Source organism: Portunus trituberculatus, chromosome 12 (assembly GCF_017591435.1).
Source record: "Portunus trituberculatus isolate SZX2019 chromosome 12, ASM1759143v1, whole genome shotgun sequence".
NCBI lineage: Eukaryota > Metazoa > Arthropoda > Malacostraca > Decapoda > Portunidae > Portunus > Portunus trituberculatus.
In genome coordinates this window covers 7,078,039-7,095,540 of record NC_059266.1, presented here as the reverse complement: position 1 = coordinate 7,095,540, position 17,502 = coordinate 7,078,039, and the positions used below count along the sequence as shown (strand labels likewise).

General features: G+C 43.5%; 2 protein-coding genes across 2 annotated transcripts; both read right to left on the bottom strand.

The window, feature by feature from the left end:
* Positions 1 to 1,058: 1,058 nt before the first annotated feature.
* LOC123502730 lies at positions 1,059 to 9,549 on the bottom strand. The gene is made up of 2 exons (XM_045251954.1): positions 9,470 to 9,549; positions 1,059 to 8,359 (listed from the first exon to the last, which is right to left on the bottom strand). The coding sequence occupies exon 2, from the start codon at positions 8,136 to 8,138 to the stop codon at positions 6,078 to 6,080; it is 2,061 nt and encodes a 686-aa protein (XP_045107889.1). The 5' UTR covers positions 8,139 to 8,359; positions 9,470 to 9,549; the 3' UTR covers positions 1,059 to 6,077.
* Positions 9,550 to 11,012: 1,463 nt separating this feature from the next.
* LOC123502717 lies at positions 11,013 to 17,298 on the bottom strand. The gene is made up of 5 exons (XM_045251940.1): positions 17,222 to 17,298; positions 15,006 to 15,094; positions 14,423 to 14,644; positions 13,633 to 13,761; positions 11,013 to 12,478 (listed from the first exon to the last, which is right to left on the bottom strand). Exons 2-5 carry the CDS (start codon positions 15,078 to 15,080, stop codon positions 12,428 to 12,430), a joined length of 477 nt encoding a protein of 158 aa, XP_045107875.1. The 5' UTR covers positions 15,081 to 15,094; positions 17,222 to 17,298; the 3' UTR covers positions 11,013 to 12,427.
* Between the last annotated feature and the right edge of the window lie 204 nt (positions 17,299 to 17,502).

The window sequence follows — 17,502 nt, the reverse complement described above, 5'->3', positions numbered from 1 at the left end:
GACCTGGACAGGCTGATAGCATGGGCAGACAGGTGGCAGATGGAGTTTAATTCTAAAAGTGTCAGGTTATGCATTTAGGTAAAGACAACACAAACTTTAACTATGAGATGGAGGGATGTTGGCTAGAGGCAGTAGAGGAAGGAAAGGATTTAGGAGTAGTGATAGACAGGACTATGAAATTTTCAAAGCAATGTTTAGAAGCAAGAAATAGGGCAAATAGGATCCTGGGTTTTATAAATAGAAATGTTAGTTATAAAAGTAAGGAAGTGGTGCGTAGCTTATATAATTCCTATGTTAGGCCCCATTTAGAGTATTGCATACAGGCCTGGTCACCCCACTATAGGCAGGATATCAACATGTTAGAAGCAGTTCAGAGAAGAGCAACTAGGATGATACCAGCATTAAAGCGCCTGGAGTATAGAGATAGATTAAAGGAATTAAACATGTTTTCATTTGAGAGGAGATGTATAAGAGGGATATGATAGAGTTATTTAAAATGTTCTCAGATACAAACTACATAGATGTGAGATCTTTCTTTACCTTAGAGGAGGAAGTAGGACTAGAAATCATGGCAGGAAGATTAGAAAGCAAGGCTGCAGGTTAGATATAAGAAAATATTTCTTTAGTCATAGGGTGGTAGACTTCTGGAATGCATTGCCAGAGACGGTTGTAAATAGCACTAGTTTGACAATGTTTAAAACAGATTAGATAAGCACTTAAATTTATTAGATTTATAATTATGTATAGCGCTGCATGATAGTTTTATAAGAAATTTACTATAGTTAAACAAGACATGATCCCCATGTATGGGGATCACAGATTGTAGAGGAATTCGCTGCAGGACTTAGCCCTGTTAATGGGCCAAATATTTAGAATTAGTATATAATGTATTGTGTACTTGTAAGTGTATCTTTAAGTACTGATGACGAGGTCGCTGTGCGACTGATACAGGATAACCTAGATGGGCCCTGGTGGCCCTTTGTTATCCTATTATTTGTGTTATATGTTATGTTATGTTATGTTATCAGGTTCCCAAGGGCATCACAAACACTACCTTATTAAAATCATACTTTTATATAACTCAAAAGGCTTCCAACAACATTAAATATTTTTTTTATATATAGTATATGTATATATATTTTTCTACAGTGTCTGGACATGTTAACATTTCAACTTCTATCTGGTATCTCTATGTCTAAGTAATAACCTGCTCCTTAGCATACAATAATTGAACTGTCATAAATGCTGAGGAAAGCAAGGAAGGTTATAGGCATTATTAAATATATATCTATGGAAAAATATACATATATGTAATATATATATCTGTCCCGTCATCTGGATACCTCAAGGGAAACAAAACACAATTTTCTCGCCTCACACTGACCATAGTGGGAGGCAGAGAGTGGAGGTCTCATGGCCCAGCTTCTGAAATGCTTGGTGCTCACTGCAGGATGACTTTCAAACACCACAGCAAACATACAAAAGGTGTTCATGCCTGCTTCTCCTAACCATCACACAGAATTCCTCTGAAAGCATCACCAGACTCAAGGCAAACACTCCTGAAAACCCCAGCAACTTCCACACGAGGCTGTTCAGAATAGTCAAGCTGAAGCAACAAGACATTTGAGACTCTGGGCGTACAGTCGTATACAAGACCTGTCCCTTGCACGCCTCACCACCATGTGATGCCAGAGTGACCCGGCTTCCTGCCAACACTGATATGTTATGCATCAAGGCCTGGCTGGGTGCCCGGCTGCCTAGCACTTGGCACCCAGCACTGGATACCTGCAATGGGACCGTCCAGAGGGGATGGCCAGGGTCATCATGCGAGGCCAGAGGTGAAGCATGACTCTCTCAGGCTTTGTTAGGGGAGCATTTGGGGAGGCTGGAGTTGGTCAGGTCATGAATGAAAGAATGATTGCTAAGTAAACTGAGGCTCAAGACCACATCTCAGGTAGCCAGTGCCAGTGAGGTGTGGGGCAGTGAAGTAGTGGTGAGAAGCTTTGACATGCCACACTCATCCCTTGTTGTGTTGCTCCTCAGTAAGTCCTTTGATCTGCTGATAGTCTCACAAACCATGACAACAGATGCATTCCCAGATCACAAGACTTGACACTGAGGAAGCAACACACCACACACTCACTTCCACTGTAATATTTGTACCTCACTCATAAAGTCCTTTCATCTCCTGAGTCTTGGGGCCGTCGTGATGCAGTAGGACGACACAAACTTTAAGGGCTGTGAGGTCTCCAAGCGCATGGGTTCGAATCCCAGTCACAGTCCAAGAGTGAAGGGCTTCTTCTCAAGGTAACGGTTTCCAAACAGCTAAGCTTTCAGATAGGTTTCCTTTAGCCAATAAATTTCCACAGAAAGCTCATAGTGTATAAAAAAAAAATTTTTCAAAAAATAAATAAATAATAATAATAAAAAAAAAAAACATGACAATTGATACATTCTAAGGAGATCAGAGGATTTTTGATTAAGGAACACCTAAAACATAGTGGAAATGAGTTGTGTTACTGTACAACTGCTGACCACACCTACAGCATCAGAGGCAGGCCAAGGGAGCAGCCTATACTGATGGGGGGGGGATAGGCTGCACTACAAGAGAGGCAACTCATTAACAACAAAAGTACACATACTGCAGTAAAAAAAATAAAAACATAGGTACCTTCATGACACATAAACAGTTGTGTGAGGAAATAAAAATAATGAGAGTCTGACATGAGAGCAGCAGTCAAATGCACTACAAATACAGTCAATTAATCCATATACCAATGCATAGTTTTCACTCTTCCTATCCAGACCAGACCAGACCGGACTACACCAGCGCCTTGCCTCCTACATGTCCGGACCTCAACTCTCTACTCAGCCTGCCAAGCCAACTCCTGCCCACCCAAGCCTCCTCCCCTTAGACCCTCAGCACACCCAGCCTAGGATGCCGAGCTCTGGGGTGAAAAATGGCAGTTACAACAATCTATCTGGCATCAAAACACATCAAAACAAATACATCAAATCCAATCTGAGTAACTTATGGAATTCAATATCATAATTCAGTGGAAAATATGTTTGGGGAATCCTACATTATCAGGGTATGTGATTTCAGCAGAGGCTCATAACAAAGTGTAACAAATGAGTGTCGAATAGACCATAACAAAGGGTGCTCAGCCATTCTCCATAATATGCACACATACGTACAGACAGACATTCTACCTATGATAACCAATAATTTCTGTCTATGCACTATCAAAATAAAAACATAATTATCAGTTATATATGTAGATACTTCCAGGTACAAAAAACAAACATTTCTTCAGTTCGAGAATGAAGCAGTGAATTAAGAGTGGAATTCTCAAGCTAGTGATAAAAAATGTAACTAGGAAATTGTAATAATACTCAACAATAAAAGGGAAGTGAAAATAAAAACACGTGTCCATCAACGCTTCATACAAAACACAGATTAGGCAAAGTTAAAAGTGGAATTCTTAACTTAGTGATAAAAAATGTAACCAGAAAAAAAAAGGAGTGTAATAAGATAAAATAAAGTGAGAATGTGGAAATAAAAACAGGTGTCCATCAATGCTTCATACAGGAACACAGGTGAGCCAAACACAAGACAGGTAGATACACAGGTAACACATCCACCACACCTGTCCGTCACTAAAAACCTGCAATGGATATACAGTAAAAAAGTAATACAAAATAACTTTAATGTTACCTGACTAACACCTCTCACACACACACATACACACATATACAAAGACAAACAGCCACTGCCTCTCCCTCAGTTTGTTGTGCTTGGTTGAGGTGCAGGCAATGGAACACTCCTTCAGACACTCTCTCAACACTGCCTGGCTGCTGCAACACAAACACACACATCGTAAACTTAACAAAGAAACAGTATATAAAAAAAAGGGTTACACTGATATTTAAGAATGTGTTTTTTTTTTTCTTTCTTTCTTTCATGTGTTTACTTCTGGAAACCGTCTTTAAGAACTTACAAAATATTTAGCACAAATAAGTCTTTTATATAATTGCAAATGATAGGAGTTGTACATTAATTTACAGGTCAACCACACACACATACACACACACACACACACACACACACACACACACACACACACACACACACACACACACACATTATCTATTAAAAATCTATGAATCTACATCCCAACAAAGCTTATGAATCAGTTATGGCTTTCTCCATCCTAAGGCAAGTACTACATAACCTTGAGGAACACACACACACACACACACACACACACACACACACACACACACACACACACACACACACAAGAAATGCATCACACGTCACTGGTGGGCTGGCTATGTGTGGCCACAGTGAGGCGTGCAGACATACAGACATACATACACATTACAGCCAAATATATACATTATTCCTGACACATACACTACATAATAAAAATTTCCAAGTGTAGCTAATGCATGGTACAAAAATTTCCTCAGTAATTGCACGTCTCCCTAATTGTTCCTATGACTAAGAAAGTTGTGTGTTCCTTCCCACCCTCCGCTCCCCGGCCCACTACTGCAACCCTACACACCTGCATTAACAAAGAGGTCAGCACACTACCCACGCCACACAATACCGCAGGCATGACACCAAACTATACCTGCAAACTCTTCATAAGTCTTGCTCTGCTCTGTCTCCCACACCCCAATGTTTGTGAAGGTTTGCCCAGGACAGTGACGCCAAGGTGTGACTGCTGAAGTGCCTTACTCCACTTTACCTGTCCACAAAACAATTAGCGGTTTGTACTTGACCTAAACATGATTCAGTAGACACTTTCCTGCCCCCAGTGTGTGTCGTGGTGGCAGTGAAGCAAGTGTTTCCCTCCCTGTGACACAGCTAAGACACAGACACAGTGCTGCGAGTGAGACTCAGCCCTGGTGAGTCACTACTTGAAGGCTGGCACCACAGGGCCCGGGACACAGGATGCCCCCACCCCCCACCCCCTGGTGTCTACAGTGTTGCCTGAGATCACTACTGTACCCACAATACACAGTCCAATCCAATAAATTTTCTTTGGCATAATTACAATAAATTTGTCGTCTTCAGCACAAATCCAAAACACAGACAGGTCTGCCAGACGTCACTGTTGCTGCGATGGAACAATGCTCACCAATAAAACACCATGAAAATGTTCCATCTCATGATGACAAAACACAATTTTTGCTTGCATTCATTCACTCTCTCGTCAACGATGTGTTACGGCGGCGTTAGGAAAATATTGTCTATGCGATATCAAATTTGGAAGCTTCTGTTGACAAGCAGCGCAGCGCTGTGAGTCAGCAGGTGTGAGCTAGCAGGCACATGTACTGTATTTCATCAATACTGACTTCATCAGTCAAGTGTGTGTGTGAGCTTCTTACAGTTTACTTCTTATAAACCAGTATAATAAATTTATGTGTCTTTTAAGTTCTTAAAATTATAAAATTTTAAAACAAAATATTTCAGACCACCACATTAGGAACACACACCTTCCTCTCACCCAATACCCCCTCCCTCCCTCATGCATACCACTCACTCGCTCCCTCACACACACAACTCAACAAGGGCACCAGAGAAGAACAAAAGACACTGTAGTACTAAAACAATTCCTTTCACATTATTATCACAAGTGATTTATGATGCTAATAATTGCACACTCTTCCTGCATAACAGCCTTGTCATGAAAGAACAGCTGGACAGCCTCACGCTGTGTGCCTTGGACGGACTCTGGCTTCTCACTACACGGCTCAGCCTGGCGCCAGCCAACACTCTGCTCCTCTACGCCACGGTGTCTTCACCCTTCAACAATGAACAAGTCAAACTCAACCCCATTCACCCACGTACACAAACACACACACACACAAACACACATGCCCCTCCTAACTTCCACAAGCACAACAGTGTACACACACTTACGCAGACACACGTACATTCTTGCAGTCCCTTTGTTGTGTATCCTAGTCGTGTTTATATATATTTGTACATGAGGGGTGGTGGGGCAGCATGGGGTGGCCGGGAGGGGTGCCGGGAGCCGCTGCAGCATGGCACTAGTTGTGGGTCAGGCAGGCTGCTTCCCTTGCATCACCCCCCCGCCCAGGCCCTCTACGCTGCACCCCAGGAGGCGGTGGGAGGCCGGGGCCTGGGGCTCCTCGGAGCAATGGAAGAGCACCTGGTGGTTGGAGAGGTCGGTGAGGGAGGAGAACTGGAGGTGGCACACCTGGCACTCAAAGCTGTCTTCCTCACACTCCACCTTGCACACTATCTCATCCTCACACTCCACCTTGATCTCCTCCTCCAGCTTCACCCTCAGGGGCGGCTCACCAAGGGGAGGGGGGGTGCCCGCCTGCTGCTTCTGCTTTTGGGTGTGCTGGTGGTGGTGGTGGTGGTGGTGGTGTTCTGAGGAAGATGAGGACGTGTTGTGGTCACTTGGGGAAAACTTGTGCTCCTGCTCTGGGGCGGGTGTGGTGGCGGCCAGCATGCCCCGTAGAATGCTGGGGCCACGGGAGCAGTCTGAGGATTTCTTGGAGGGTTCCTCCACCTGGTTGGACTCGGCCAGACTCTTGAAGTTCTGCAGCAGTCGACTGAACAGGAAGTTTGACTCCAGCTTTGGAATATCACAGTTCTCACTTGGGATCACCTCTTCTCCTGCAGGCTTCAGGAGATACTCCTTCAGGAGACTCTGGGGCTCCCCTGCTGCAGCGTGGTTGGCCTCCTCCTCTGTGGCAGTGGTCTGGCCCTCAAGGATACCATTGGCCACCCATATGGTGTCGCAGGCCTCGTCGGCAGCACTGCTGTGTTTCCTCTTGCCCTTCACCCTGGCAACCTTGGTGTTGATGCGGGTGACTTTGGCACGCTTGCGAGCCCTCTTGCCCCTCTTGTCTGGGGTCTGCTGCTGCCGGCTCATGATGAACTGCAGCAGCTTGGCCCGTGCTGCCCCAGAGCATTGCTGTAGGCCGGCCCTAACTTCCCCCTGGGTGGGAGCATCCAGGTCCCCCTGGGAGGTTTTGGGCTGCTCCACCTCCAGGTCACAGCTGGAAGACTTCCTACGGTTAGATTTCCGCTTCACTGGGGCAGCAGCATCCTTGGAGACCTTCTTGGCCAGCCAGTGTGTCGGCCGCCAGTCCAGATCTTCCTCTTCACTCTGAGAGGACTCGGTGGAGGTCCAGGTGGGTGCCTGCTGTGCCTTGCCTCTAGTCGAGCTGCCTCGGGCTGCCTCCAGGTCCCTCTCTGCTGAGAGAGACAGCTTCTGCAGGAGGGAGGCGGAAGACAGCTCAGAGGGGGGCGGGTCATCCTTCTGGGAGTGTGGCATCTCCTTCCTCAGGATTTCCCCAATGCCGCCCACGCTGAGGCCAGGGCCACCCGGGGCCTGGCTGTGCAGCTGCTCCTTCATCACCATGGCCATCAGCACCGCACTGAAAGGAGCCACGGGGTCCTCGCCATCCTCCCTGCTGCTGCCTCTGGGGGGGCCGGTGGGGTAGCGGAGGTTCCTCATGACCCTGGCCACCTCCAGTGTGCTGGGTGGCTGGTCCCTCACCGTGGACGGACTGCTGGCAGCCCCGGGGCCCACCCCGGCATGGCGGTGCAGTGCCTGCAGCAGAGAGGCATAAGGGTAGTGGACCTCAGTGTGCCTGAGCTGGTTGAATATCCTGGCGGGGAGTGACTCAGAGCAGCCGTGCGAGCTGCCCACCTTGTCGCAGAGCTTCTTGAGGAAAGCAGCGTAGGGGTACAGGCCCATGTTGGCCGCACCGCTGCTCTGCTCCCTCGGACGCTGTGTGTGTTTCCTCTTCCGCCTCTTGTGTGCCGCCTTCCCTTCCTCCCCTGGTGGCTCCACCTCCCCCATGGGTCTGCTGGCACTGTTTCCTCTCCCCTGGGAGCCCTGGGGCTTGGAGCGCACCTTTTTCCGCTTGACACCCGGCCGGCCCGGCTCGCCCTCACCCGCGTCGGACTTGTACTCTGTCTCCACAAAGTCCATGGCGTTGAGCTCCACCTCATCCTCCTGCAGCATGGTGGCAGTGGTAGCAGAAGCAGCGGGTGGCGGGAGTCTGCTGGGGTGTCTGGCAGCTGCATGCATCCTGCGCACATGCATCTCTCCTCTCCCTGCCAGGCCCCAGTCAACCATTGTTCTGCCGCTGCATGGCTGGCGGGCGGCAGGGGCAATACAGCAGGGACAGGGCACAAGGGAGACGTGCTTCACAAATCCTCATGCCCCCCAGGCTGTGTTGCTCTGTGTGTCTCTTCCCATGGTGGCGAGGGAAGCACTGGCCTCGGCTGGTGGCGGCAGCGGCGGTGGTGGCAGCGGTGACAGCAGTAGTGGTGCTCTCCCTTATAGCATGTCTGAGCCTGGAAACAATAATCATTCAGCACACCAAACCATCAACTGAAAATAGTGAACAGTTTGATGGCCAAAACTGTAATTTACTGAAATATGTGTCACCTTAACCACTTCAGTACCATGTTGCATTTTCCTATTCATTCTGATTACTATTCAGTGATTTTATACAGCTTTAAAAACTTATTTTGGGATTAGAATAGTGACAACTCTGCCCATTAACCTTTTGACTTCTATAGACCCTTCCCAAAGCAAATAAAATCATTAAATCATACCCAAAAAATCAAGGTAAAAATGTGGCTTAATATTGAAAGGGGGTAAACTTCAAATTGACAACATGCATCAGATTCACATCCTAATAATAGACAGCATAGCCAGGAATAGCTAATCAACACACTAACTGAACTAAGAACCAATCCTAATCCTACTGCAGCACAATCCCATAAAACTTTATCAGAAAAAAGAAAAAAAAAATCCTTCTCTCCTTCCATGCTACCAGTCAAACCTAACTTAAGGACACTCTTCACTTAATCCTACGCTATCCTACACTACAAGGACTACCAAAAATCCCTTAATACAATCCTCTGACTCACCACACTCCTAATCTTCGCTTCTAAAGATTACCGACACTAATCCTTTCCTATGCTAATGCTAATATAAGGATTAACAAGAAGTTCTAATCCTACTATACCACGATCCAATCCTCCACAGCCTCCAATCCATGACATTCCTATACCTAATCCTTCATCTTAAGCACTCTCTTCTCCCAATCCTACACAAAACTAAGGATAAATAATAGGATAAACAAACACTACAGCATGATCCAATCCTCCACATTCCTCCCCCTAATCCTTCATCTTAAGCACTCTCTTTCCCCAATCCTACACAGAAAGTAAGGATAAATAATAGGATAAACAAACACTTCACCACAATTCAATCCACCACAGCCTCGAGTCCACCCAAACCAATCCTGCGAACTTTTACAATCTTCCACCTAATCCTCCACCTCAAACTTTCTCCTAGCTTTCCACACCAATCCTTCACTAAAACCTGCTAATTCACGTCACCCATGTTCCCCAGGGTATCCTCGTCCCCCCGTCCCCCCTGCCGTGCACACTGACCGGGGGCAATCGTGGGGGGGGCGTCAAAGTGGGCCAAAGACTCCCCACTTCGATCCACTGCTTAACGTTGATCAACAAACGAAATCTGTCATGGAGGTGATTGTGTGTTGCCAACGGGGTGACAATTCAATGTGTGTTTGGATGTTTTGGGGTGTTTCTAGTGTTGTTTGGGGTTTTATTTGGGTTTATTATTTGTTTGTTTATATTTTTAGTGTTTTATTTGTGTGTCTTTGGGTTGAGTTAGGCTGATTTTGTGTTGATTTGTGTTTACGTGTGTTTGGGTGTTTTTGGGGTGTTTCTAGTGTTGTTTGGGGTTATATTTAGGTTTATTATTTATCTTCTTATTTTATTGGTCTTTTATTTGTGTTTTTTTACATTGGGTTAGGTTGATTTTGTATTGATTTGTGTTTGTGTGTGTTTGGATGTTTTGGGATGTTTCTAGTGTTGTTTTGGTTTATATTTAGCATTATTATTTATTTATTTATTTATTTGGTCCCTTATTTGTATCTTTAAGTTGGGTTAGGTTGGATTTGTGTTTATTTGGGTTTGTGAGTTTGTTCATGCTATTTAATAACCTTTACAAACACGGTCACAACACAGTTAACCCGTTCATGCTGATTATTAAGACCATTGAATGCTAAGAGCTACTTCTTGAATCTATATAGAGCGATTAAAAAAAAAAAAAACTGACGCATTCGGTTTGTTATAGAAGTATGCAGACACTGGATTTCTTTCAGCACCTCCACCCTCTCTCTCTCTCTCTCATTTATATAATCTTTTAAAGTTCCTCAGTGACCGGACCGGAATGCCTGATTGAGTTTATTTCATTCACCTACCACTCCATTCATCAGTTTATTCTATCTCTTGTTTAAGATGTATACCTAAGACTTATATCTAGAGCTGTTATCATTATAACTATTTGTTATCGGTGTAGCATTAACAACCTGATTATTCCAGTCTATCCGTTTCTTCCTGTCCCTTCTTAAAATCTACCTTTATTTAATTAATTAAATAAATTCAATTAATCAATCTTAACTTCATATATATATATATATATATATATATATATATATATATATATATATATATATATATATATATATATATATATATATATATATATATATATATATATATATATATATATATATATATATATATATATATATATATATATATATATATATATATATATATATATATATATATATATATATATATATATATATATATATATATATATATATATATATATATATATATATATATATATATATATATATATATATATATATATTTCCATTGCGATAATTCCTCTTCTTTTTGACCTCGTGTTATCTTCCATGATTTCGTACCTTATCAGAAATGCATTATCTCCCAGATGCAGATATGGCATCAGCAGCAGCAGCATCAGCAGCAGCAGTAGTAGTAGTAGTAGTAGTAGTAGTAGTAGTAGTAGTAGTAGTTTTGCAAGGCGTCCTGAATAATGGCAAGGTATTGAAAGCAAACCAGGGTGAAGTGTGAAGAGTGACACACACCATCGTAACATTCCGTCCAGTGTTTATTCACGGATAGCGCAGCGCGAGGATACGATAAATGGTGATAAATTGCGCTGCGCCATTATACATAAGCGTCACCTGCCTTGGTACAGTCTCTCTTTTATCTCTCTGCTAGTGTTTATCAAGGAAAGATATTTAAGTTCAAACTATTTTTTTTTATTATTATTATTATTGTTTTTTGCCGTTACCCATTATAAATCATCGCCATTTTATCATTTTTCTTCAAGCTCTTTTCTTCTTCTTTCCTATTTTATTCTTTTTGTGAATCTTTTATCCTTTTTTTCTAATTCTTCATCATCCCGTTCTTGTTCTCTTCCTTCCTTCCTTCTTTTTTCTATTTTCCCATATTACCATCATCCATTTGCGAATATTTCTTCTTTCTCTAATTATTCTTCACCATCCTTTTCTCCTTCTCCCCTTCCTTCTTTTCCATCTTCCTAATTACCACCACCACCATTTCACTAATCTTCAAACTGTCTTATTTAGCTACAATCACAACCTTTCCGATCTTCTCTCCTGTTGCTCCTCTTCCTTCTACAATAGTTATCAATCAATCAATCAACCAATCCTTCCTAATCACCACCACCACCATCATTTCACCATTCTTCAAACTATCTTACTTCGTCACAATCACAACCTTTCCATCTTTTCCTCTCCCGTTGCTCCTCTTCCTTTTACAATAGTTATCAATCAATCTATCAACTAATCCTTCTTACTAATCACCACCACCACCCATTTTTGTTCATGATAGCAAAGAAAAATGTCAGCAAAGGTGGGTCCGAGAGGTGAGCCTAATGCCACGCCGTCTTTCTGTTTATACAAGCCACTGTAAAAAAAACAAATAGATTTTTTTTTTTTATGAAGGAGAGAAGGCCAGCCAATGGTAGCACAACGTTAAAATAAAGGCCCACTTGTTACTGGTTCCAAAATTAGGGAGCAAATGTCTTGACACCAGATTTGTAAAGAGATTTAGTCATAACAGTGGCTTATATCGAACAGACAGACGGCTCACCACTCGGACCCACCTTCACTAACACCTTCCTTTGCTATCATGAACAAAAATGGATTGATGACTGGCCTAGCACCACCACCACCATTTCACCAATCCTCAAACCGTATTATTTAATCACAATCACCACTTTCTCATCTTTTCCCTCTCCCGCTGGCTTTCCTTCCCTCTTCACCAACACACATGCACTCACTCACTTCAACCAAGGATGACAATTTAGAATCCTACACAAACATTCTAGCAGGTTATAGCAATGAGTACCGCTGCTGAATGGGGAAAGACAAAGAAGGGGGTCTCTCATCTCTCCTTGACCTCCTCCTCCTCCTCCTCCTCCTCCTCCTCCTCCTCGTCTTCCTGCTTTTTTCAGTCTCCAGCCCTCCAACCTTTGAGTTAGTTCCCGTACCAGACTGCAGGCTTCTCGAGTTCAGATGAGATTTCATTCTGTAAGGGAAGCGAGAGAGACTTAAGGTTGGTGCTCTTGAAATAATAATAATAATAATAATAATAATAATAATAATAATAATAATAATAATAATAATAATAATAATAATAAAATAAAGAAAAATAGAGAGGAAAGAAAGAGGAAAAATAGATGTATCATAAAATGAGTGAGATTAAATGTTTTTCTTTTTTTACTAAAGGATGATAGTCTTGAAAAAAAAAATTTTGAGAAAAAAAAGAAAAATAGAAAATGTATAATGAAAAGGGTGAGATGAGACGAACTATCTTTTTTTAACTAAGAGATTGTAGTCTTAAAAAAAATAAGTGTGGTAATCTTCAACTTAAATTATTGAAACTTCAACTAGAACATTCTGAAAGAGGAGATGTGGCGCAGTGACTGAGAATACAACACAGAGGAACCATGCGTGCTTTGGGGTTCGAGGGGTCTCCAAGCGCAAGGGTTCGAATCCTGTCCACGGTCTGAGTGTAGTATTGGGCTTCCTCACTCGGGGCAACGGTTTCCTAGCGGGTGGGCTTTGAGATAGGAGATAACCTAAAAAGTACCCCCTTTAGCCCATAAATTCTCGTGAAAAGCCCACATGGTATAAAAAAAAAAAACAGCCACAACATAACTCAACCCCATCGTACCAAAGAATTAGAACCGCTTAACTGGTACACCTTTCCTAATAACCAGTCACTGAGCCATCTTCACACACTCCGCACCTTTTAACCACTTCAGCACCATGACGCGTATTCCTAATTATTCAGGTTACTGTTTGGTGACTTTATACAACTTCAGAGATTTATGTGAGGGTTGAAGCAGTGAATACTCTGGTCATTAATCACTTCATAGACCCTTCCTGATGTAAACAAAATCGTCTATCCATACACAAAACTCAAGGTAGGAATGCGTCCCAGTACTGAAGGTGGTGGTAGTAGTAGTAGTAGTAGTAGTAGTAGTAGTAGTAGTAGTAGTAGTAGAAGTAGTAGTAGTAGTAGGAAAGACTGTAAAATGTATAAAACGTATTCTTCATCGTTTCTTGTAAATACTTTCACGCATTGCTTTTGGTGCTGTTAATTTCTTCCTGTCGCCATAAAAGGGTTAAAAACGACCAGAAAACCTTAATCCTTCTCATAGCTCCGGCAGGACTCACCAGGAAGCGTTCAAGGATGGCCAGGAGCTCCTTACGTGAGAATCCTTCCCGCAGGAGCCCTAAGAACATGTGGCGGTGGCGGTAGAGGAAGGCGCGGTACAGTGAGGCAGCACGCACGAACCGACGAGGCTGTGGAACCAGTGATGCCAAGTTAGCGAGATTTCCTTTAGCGATTAGTGACAGGATGGGGGAGGTTAGGTTACATTAGGTGAAGTTAAGCTAGGTTAGATTAGGAAATTAGGTCAGAATAGGTTAAGTTAGGTTAGAGAGGTAAATAAAGCTAAAGTTAGGATAGGGAAACTTAAAGCTAGGTTATGTTAAGTTAGGAAAATTAGGTTAACTTAGGTTAGCCAAGGTCAACAGCAGGTCAAATAAGAGTTAGCAAGGTCAAATAAGGGTATGCAAGGTCAAATGAGGATAGGCAAGGTAAAATAAGGATAGGCAATGATAAATAAGAGTCAAGGAAGGTCAAATTAATTTAGGCAAGGTCAAATAACTGCAGCTAAGGGGTCAAGTTAGATTAGGCAAGGACAAATGAGGGTAAAAAGGTCAAATTAGGCTAGGCTAGGTCATATTAGGTTACACAAGGTCAAATAAGAATAGGTAAGGTCAAATTATGCTATGTAAGGTCATTTTAGGTTATACAAGGTCAAATAGGAGTAGATAAGGTCAAATTAGGATAAGCAAGGTCAATTAGGTTAGGTTAGACTAGTCAATATCAGGTTAGGTTAGTTTAGGCAAGGTCAAGTCAGGTTAGGCTAGTGAAGGTCAGGATTCCCAAGGGCGTCACCTGGTCAAGGAGGAGCGGCGCGGCAGACTGCGGGGAGGGCGTGGTGGTGGTCATGCGCGCCTCTTCCCGCTCCGCCAGCTCCTCGGGGGTCAGCTTATGGCACACCACGGGGCTCACCAGGAAGGGCGCCCGCACCTGCCGCTCCTCGTACCCCGCGCAGCACGGCTTGGAGCACAGCGTCACCCCGCGCACCGTCTTCCACCCGCCCATGCAGCACGTCACCTGAGGGCAGTGGTGGTGGTGGTGGTAGTAGTAGTAGTAGTAGGAGGAGGAGGAGGAGGAGGAGGAGGAGGAGGAGGAGAAGGAGGAGGAGGAGGAGAAGGAGAAGGAGAAGGAGAAGAAGGAAAAGGAAAAGGAAAAGGAGGAGGAGAGGGAGAAGAAGGAGAAGGAGAAGGAGAAGGAGAAGAAGGAGGAGAAGGAAAAGGAGGATAAGGAAAAGGAAAAGGAATAGGAGAAGGAGGAGAAGGAGAATGAGGACAAGGAGGAGGAGAAGGAGGAAGAGTAGTAGTAGTAGCAGTAGCAGTAGCAGTAGTAGTAGTAGTAGTAGTAGTAGCAGTAGCAGCAGCAGCAGCAGTACACTCACTCTGTCATCTGCCAGTAGAAGAGTGAGGTGGGTCAGGATGAACAGGAGCCCAGTCTGTCCTACCACGCACAGCATAGCGCCGCCAACACCTGCAGGAACAAATATACACCGAATCATAATAACAATAATAGTAATAATAATAATAAGAACAACAACAACAACAACAACAACAACAACAACAACAACAAGCAGAAGAGGAAGAAGAACAAGAACAAGAAGAAGAAGAAGAAGAAGGAGAAGAAGAAAAACAAGAACAAGAACAAGAATAACAAGAAGAACAAGAATAAGAACAAGAACAAGAAGAAGAAGAAGAAGAAAAAGAAGAAGAAGAAGAAGAAGAAGAAGAAGAAGAAGAAGAAGAAGAAGAAGAATATATACTTTTTATCATAAGACGAGGAGATAATACATTCACGGAGGAGGAGGAGGAGGAGGAGGAGGAGGAGGAGGAGGAGGAGGAGGAGGATAAGCGAGAGAGGGAGAAGGAGGAGAAGGAGAAGGAAGAGGATAAACGAGAAAAGGAGATGAGCACAAGAGGAATAAGGATGAGGAGGTGGAGGAAGAGGACGACAAATAAAAGAATAACGAACAGAGAAAGAAGAAGAAGAAGAGGGAAGAAAAAGAAGAAAGACGACAAAGCAAGAAGAAGGAAGAAGGAAGAAGGAAGGAGGAGAAGAAGAAGAAGGAAGAAAGACACAAGGTTCTTTTTTCTTTGTTTCCTCCATTTTGTCCCATTTTCCCTCCACATTTCGTCTATTTCCCCCTCCCCTCCCCTCCCGCTCCCCCTCTTACCCTCCCCAGCTCCCCCCTACCATTCACCCCTCCTTCCCACCTCACCCCCTGCTGACAACAAGGAAACAGTCGCAATCGAGAGTAATTTTGCTTTTAGTCTCTCTCTCTCTCTCTCTCTCTCTCTCTCTCTCTCTCTCTCTCTCTCTCTCTCTCTCTCTCTCTGGCAATAAATAAATGGGAAAAGGAGGATGGAAAATAATGATAATAAATAAAGATATGATAGAATAATTAATAAAAATATGAATGGAAAGGAAAACAAAGGTTGATAAATAATGAAGAGAGAGAGAGAGAGAGAGAGAGAGAGAGAGAAACAAATAAACATAACAGTAATAATAAATAGATTGGAAAATAATTACCATCTCTCTCTCTCTCTCTCTCTCTCTCTCTCTCTCTCTCTCTCTCTCTCTAACGAGCCAATCATAGAGCCACACTTAAACAACTTGAACCAATTAGTGAGTTGTATTTGCATTCCTCTCGAGGAAGAAGAGGAAGAGGAGGAGGAGGAGGAGGAGGAGGAGAAGGAGGAGGAGGAGGAGGAGGAGGAGGAGGAGGAGGAGGAGGAGGAGAGATATTTTGAGAAAGGTTCTGATTATGTGTAGGAGGAAAGAACAAGGAAGAGATATGAGACAAGGAGGAGGAGGAGGAGAAGGAGGAGGAGGAGGAGGAGGAGGAGGAGGAGGAGGAGGAGAAAGAGGAGGAGGAGGAGGAGGAGGAGGAGAAGGAGGTAGAGTTGAGTTAAGGGGATGAATGAAAGATTTGAGAAAGAGGGCACAGGAAGTTTGGAGGAGGAGGAGGAGGAGGAGGAGGAGGAGGAGGAGGAGGAGGAGGGATGAGGTCAAGGGGAGATGAGTGAATCCCTCCCCCTCTCTCCCTCCACTCTAACTCCCCGCCAGACTCCAGCGGTACTCATTCCTGTAAGCTGGTGGAGAGTGTGGGTGTAGCTGCCACCACCACCACCACCACCACCACCACCACTGCTACCATCACCATCACCACCACCACCACTACTACCATTACCATTACTTTTTCACCATTATCTCCTCCATCACCACTACCACCACCACTACCACCACCACCACCACCACCACCACCACTACCCTCACCATTCACTTTCCATCAATAAAACTTTCAAAACACGAGAGAAAAAAAAACAAGAACAATAAAATAGGGCTAATATTAATAACAATAATAATGACAATAATAATAATAATAATAATAATAATAATAATAATAATAATGATAATAATAATAACAATAATGATAATAACACAACCACCACCACCACCAACAACAACAATAACAACAGCAACAATCATTCATGCAACACATTCTCTACACACACACACACACACACACACACACACACACACACACACACACACACACATTTCCCCTTCAATTTTCCTCCCAAACTCTTCAATACTTAACTATGGAAGCGTGTAGACGAGACGCAAGAGGAGAGAGAGGGAAAAAGAGAACTGCGAACCCTCCCAGCGGCGCAGTCCACAGATTATGAAGCCCAGAAGGGAGAAGAACCTGTCTTATATACCTCCACGTGACGCATGCGCATACTCAAGATTTTTGCCTTCGTTTTGGATAAGTTTTTAGGTTTAGAGAGGTTTAAAGGCTGCGTGAATGACAAGAACTCTGAATACTCAAGATTTTGCTTTTATTCTGTTTAGTAATTTGGTTCTTTAAGGTTTTTAAG

Bases quoted from the DNA above. Each gene is read 5' to 3' on its own strand.
- LOC123502717 (XM_045251940.1), bottom strand. From the start codon at position 15,080: ATGCTGTGCGTGGTAGGACAGACTGGGCTCCTGTTCATCCTGACCCAC. The intron at 14,645-15,005 runs GTGAGTGTACTG...CACTGCCCTCAG, and splicing joins TTCTACTGGCAGATGACAGA to GTGACGTGCTGCATGGGCGG. The intron at 12,479-13,632 runs GTGAGTCCTGCC...CTTCCCTTACAG, and splicing joins CCATCCTTGAACGCTTCCTG to AATGAAATCTCATCTGAACT.
- LOC123502730 (XM_045251954.1), bottom strand. From the start codon at position 8,138: ATGGTTGACTGGGGCCTGGCAGGGAGAGGAGAGATGCATGTGCGCAGG.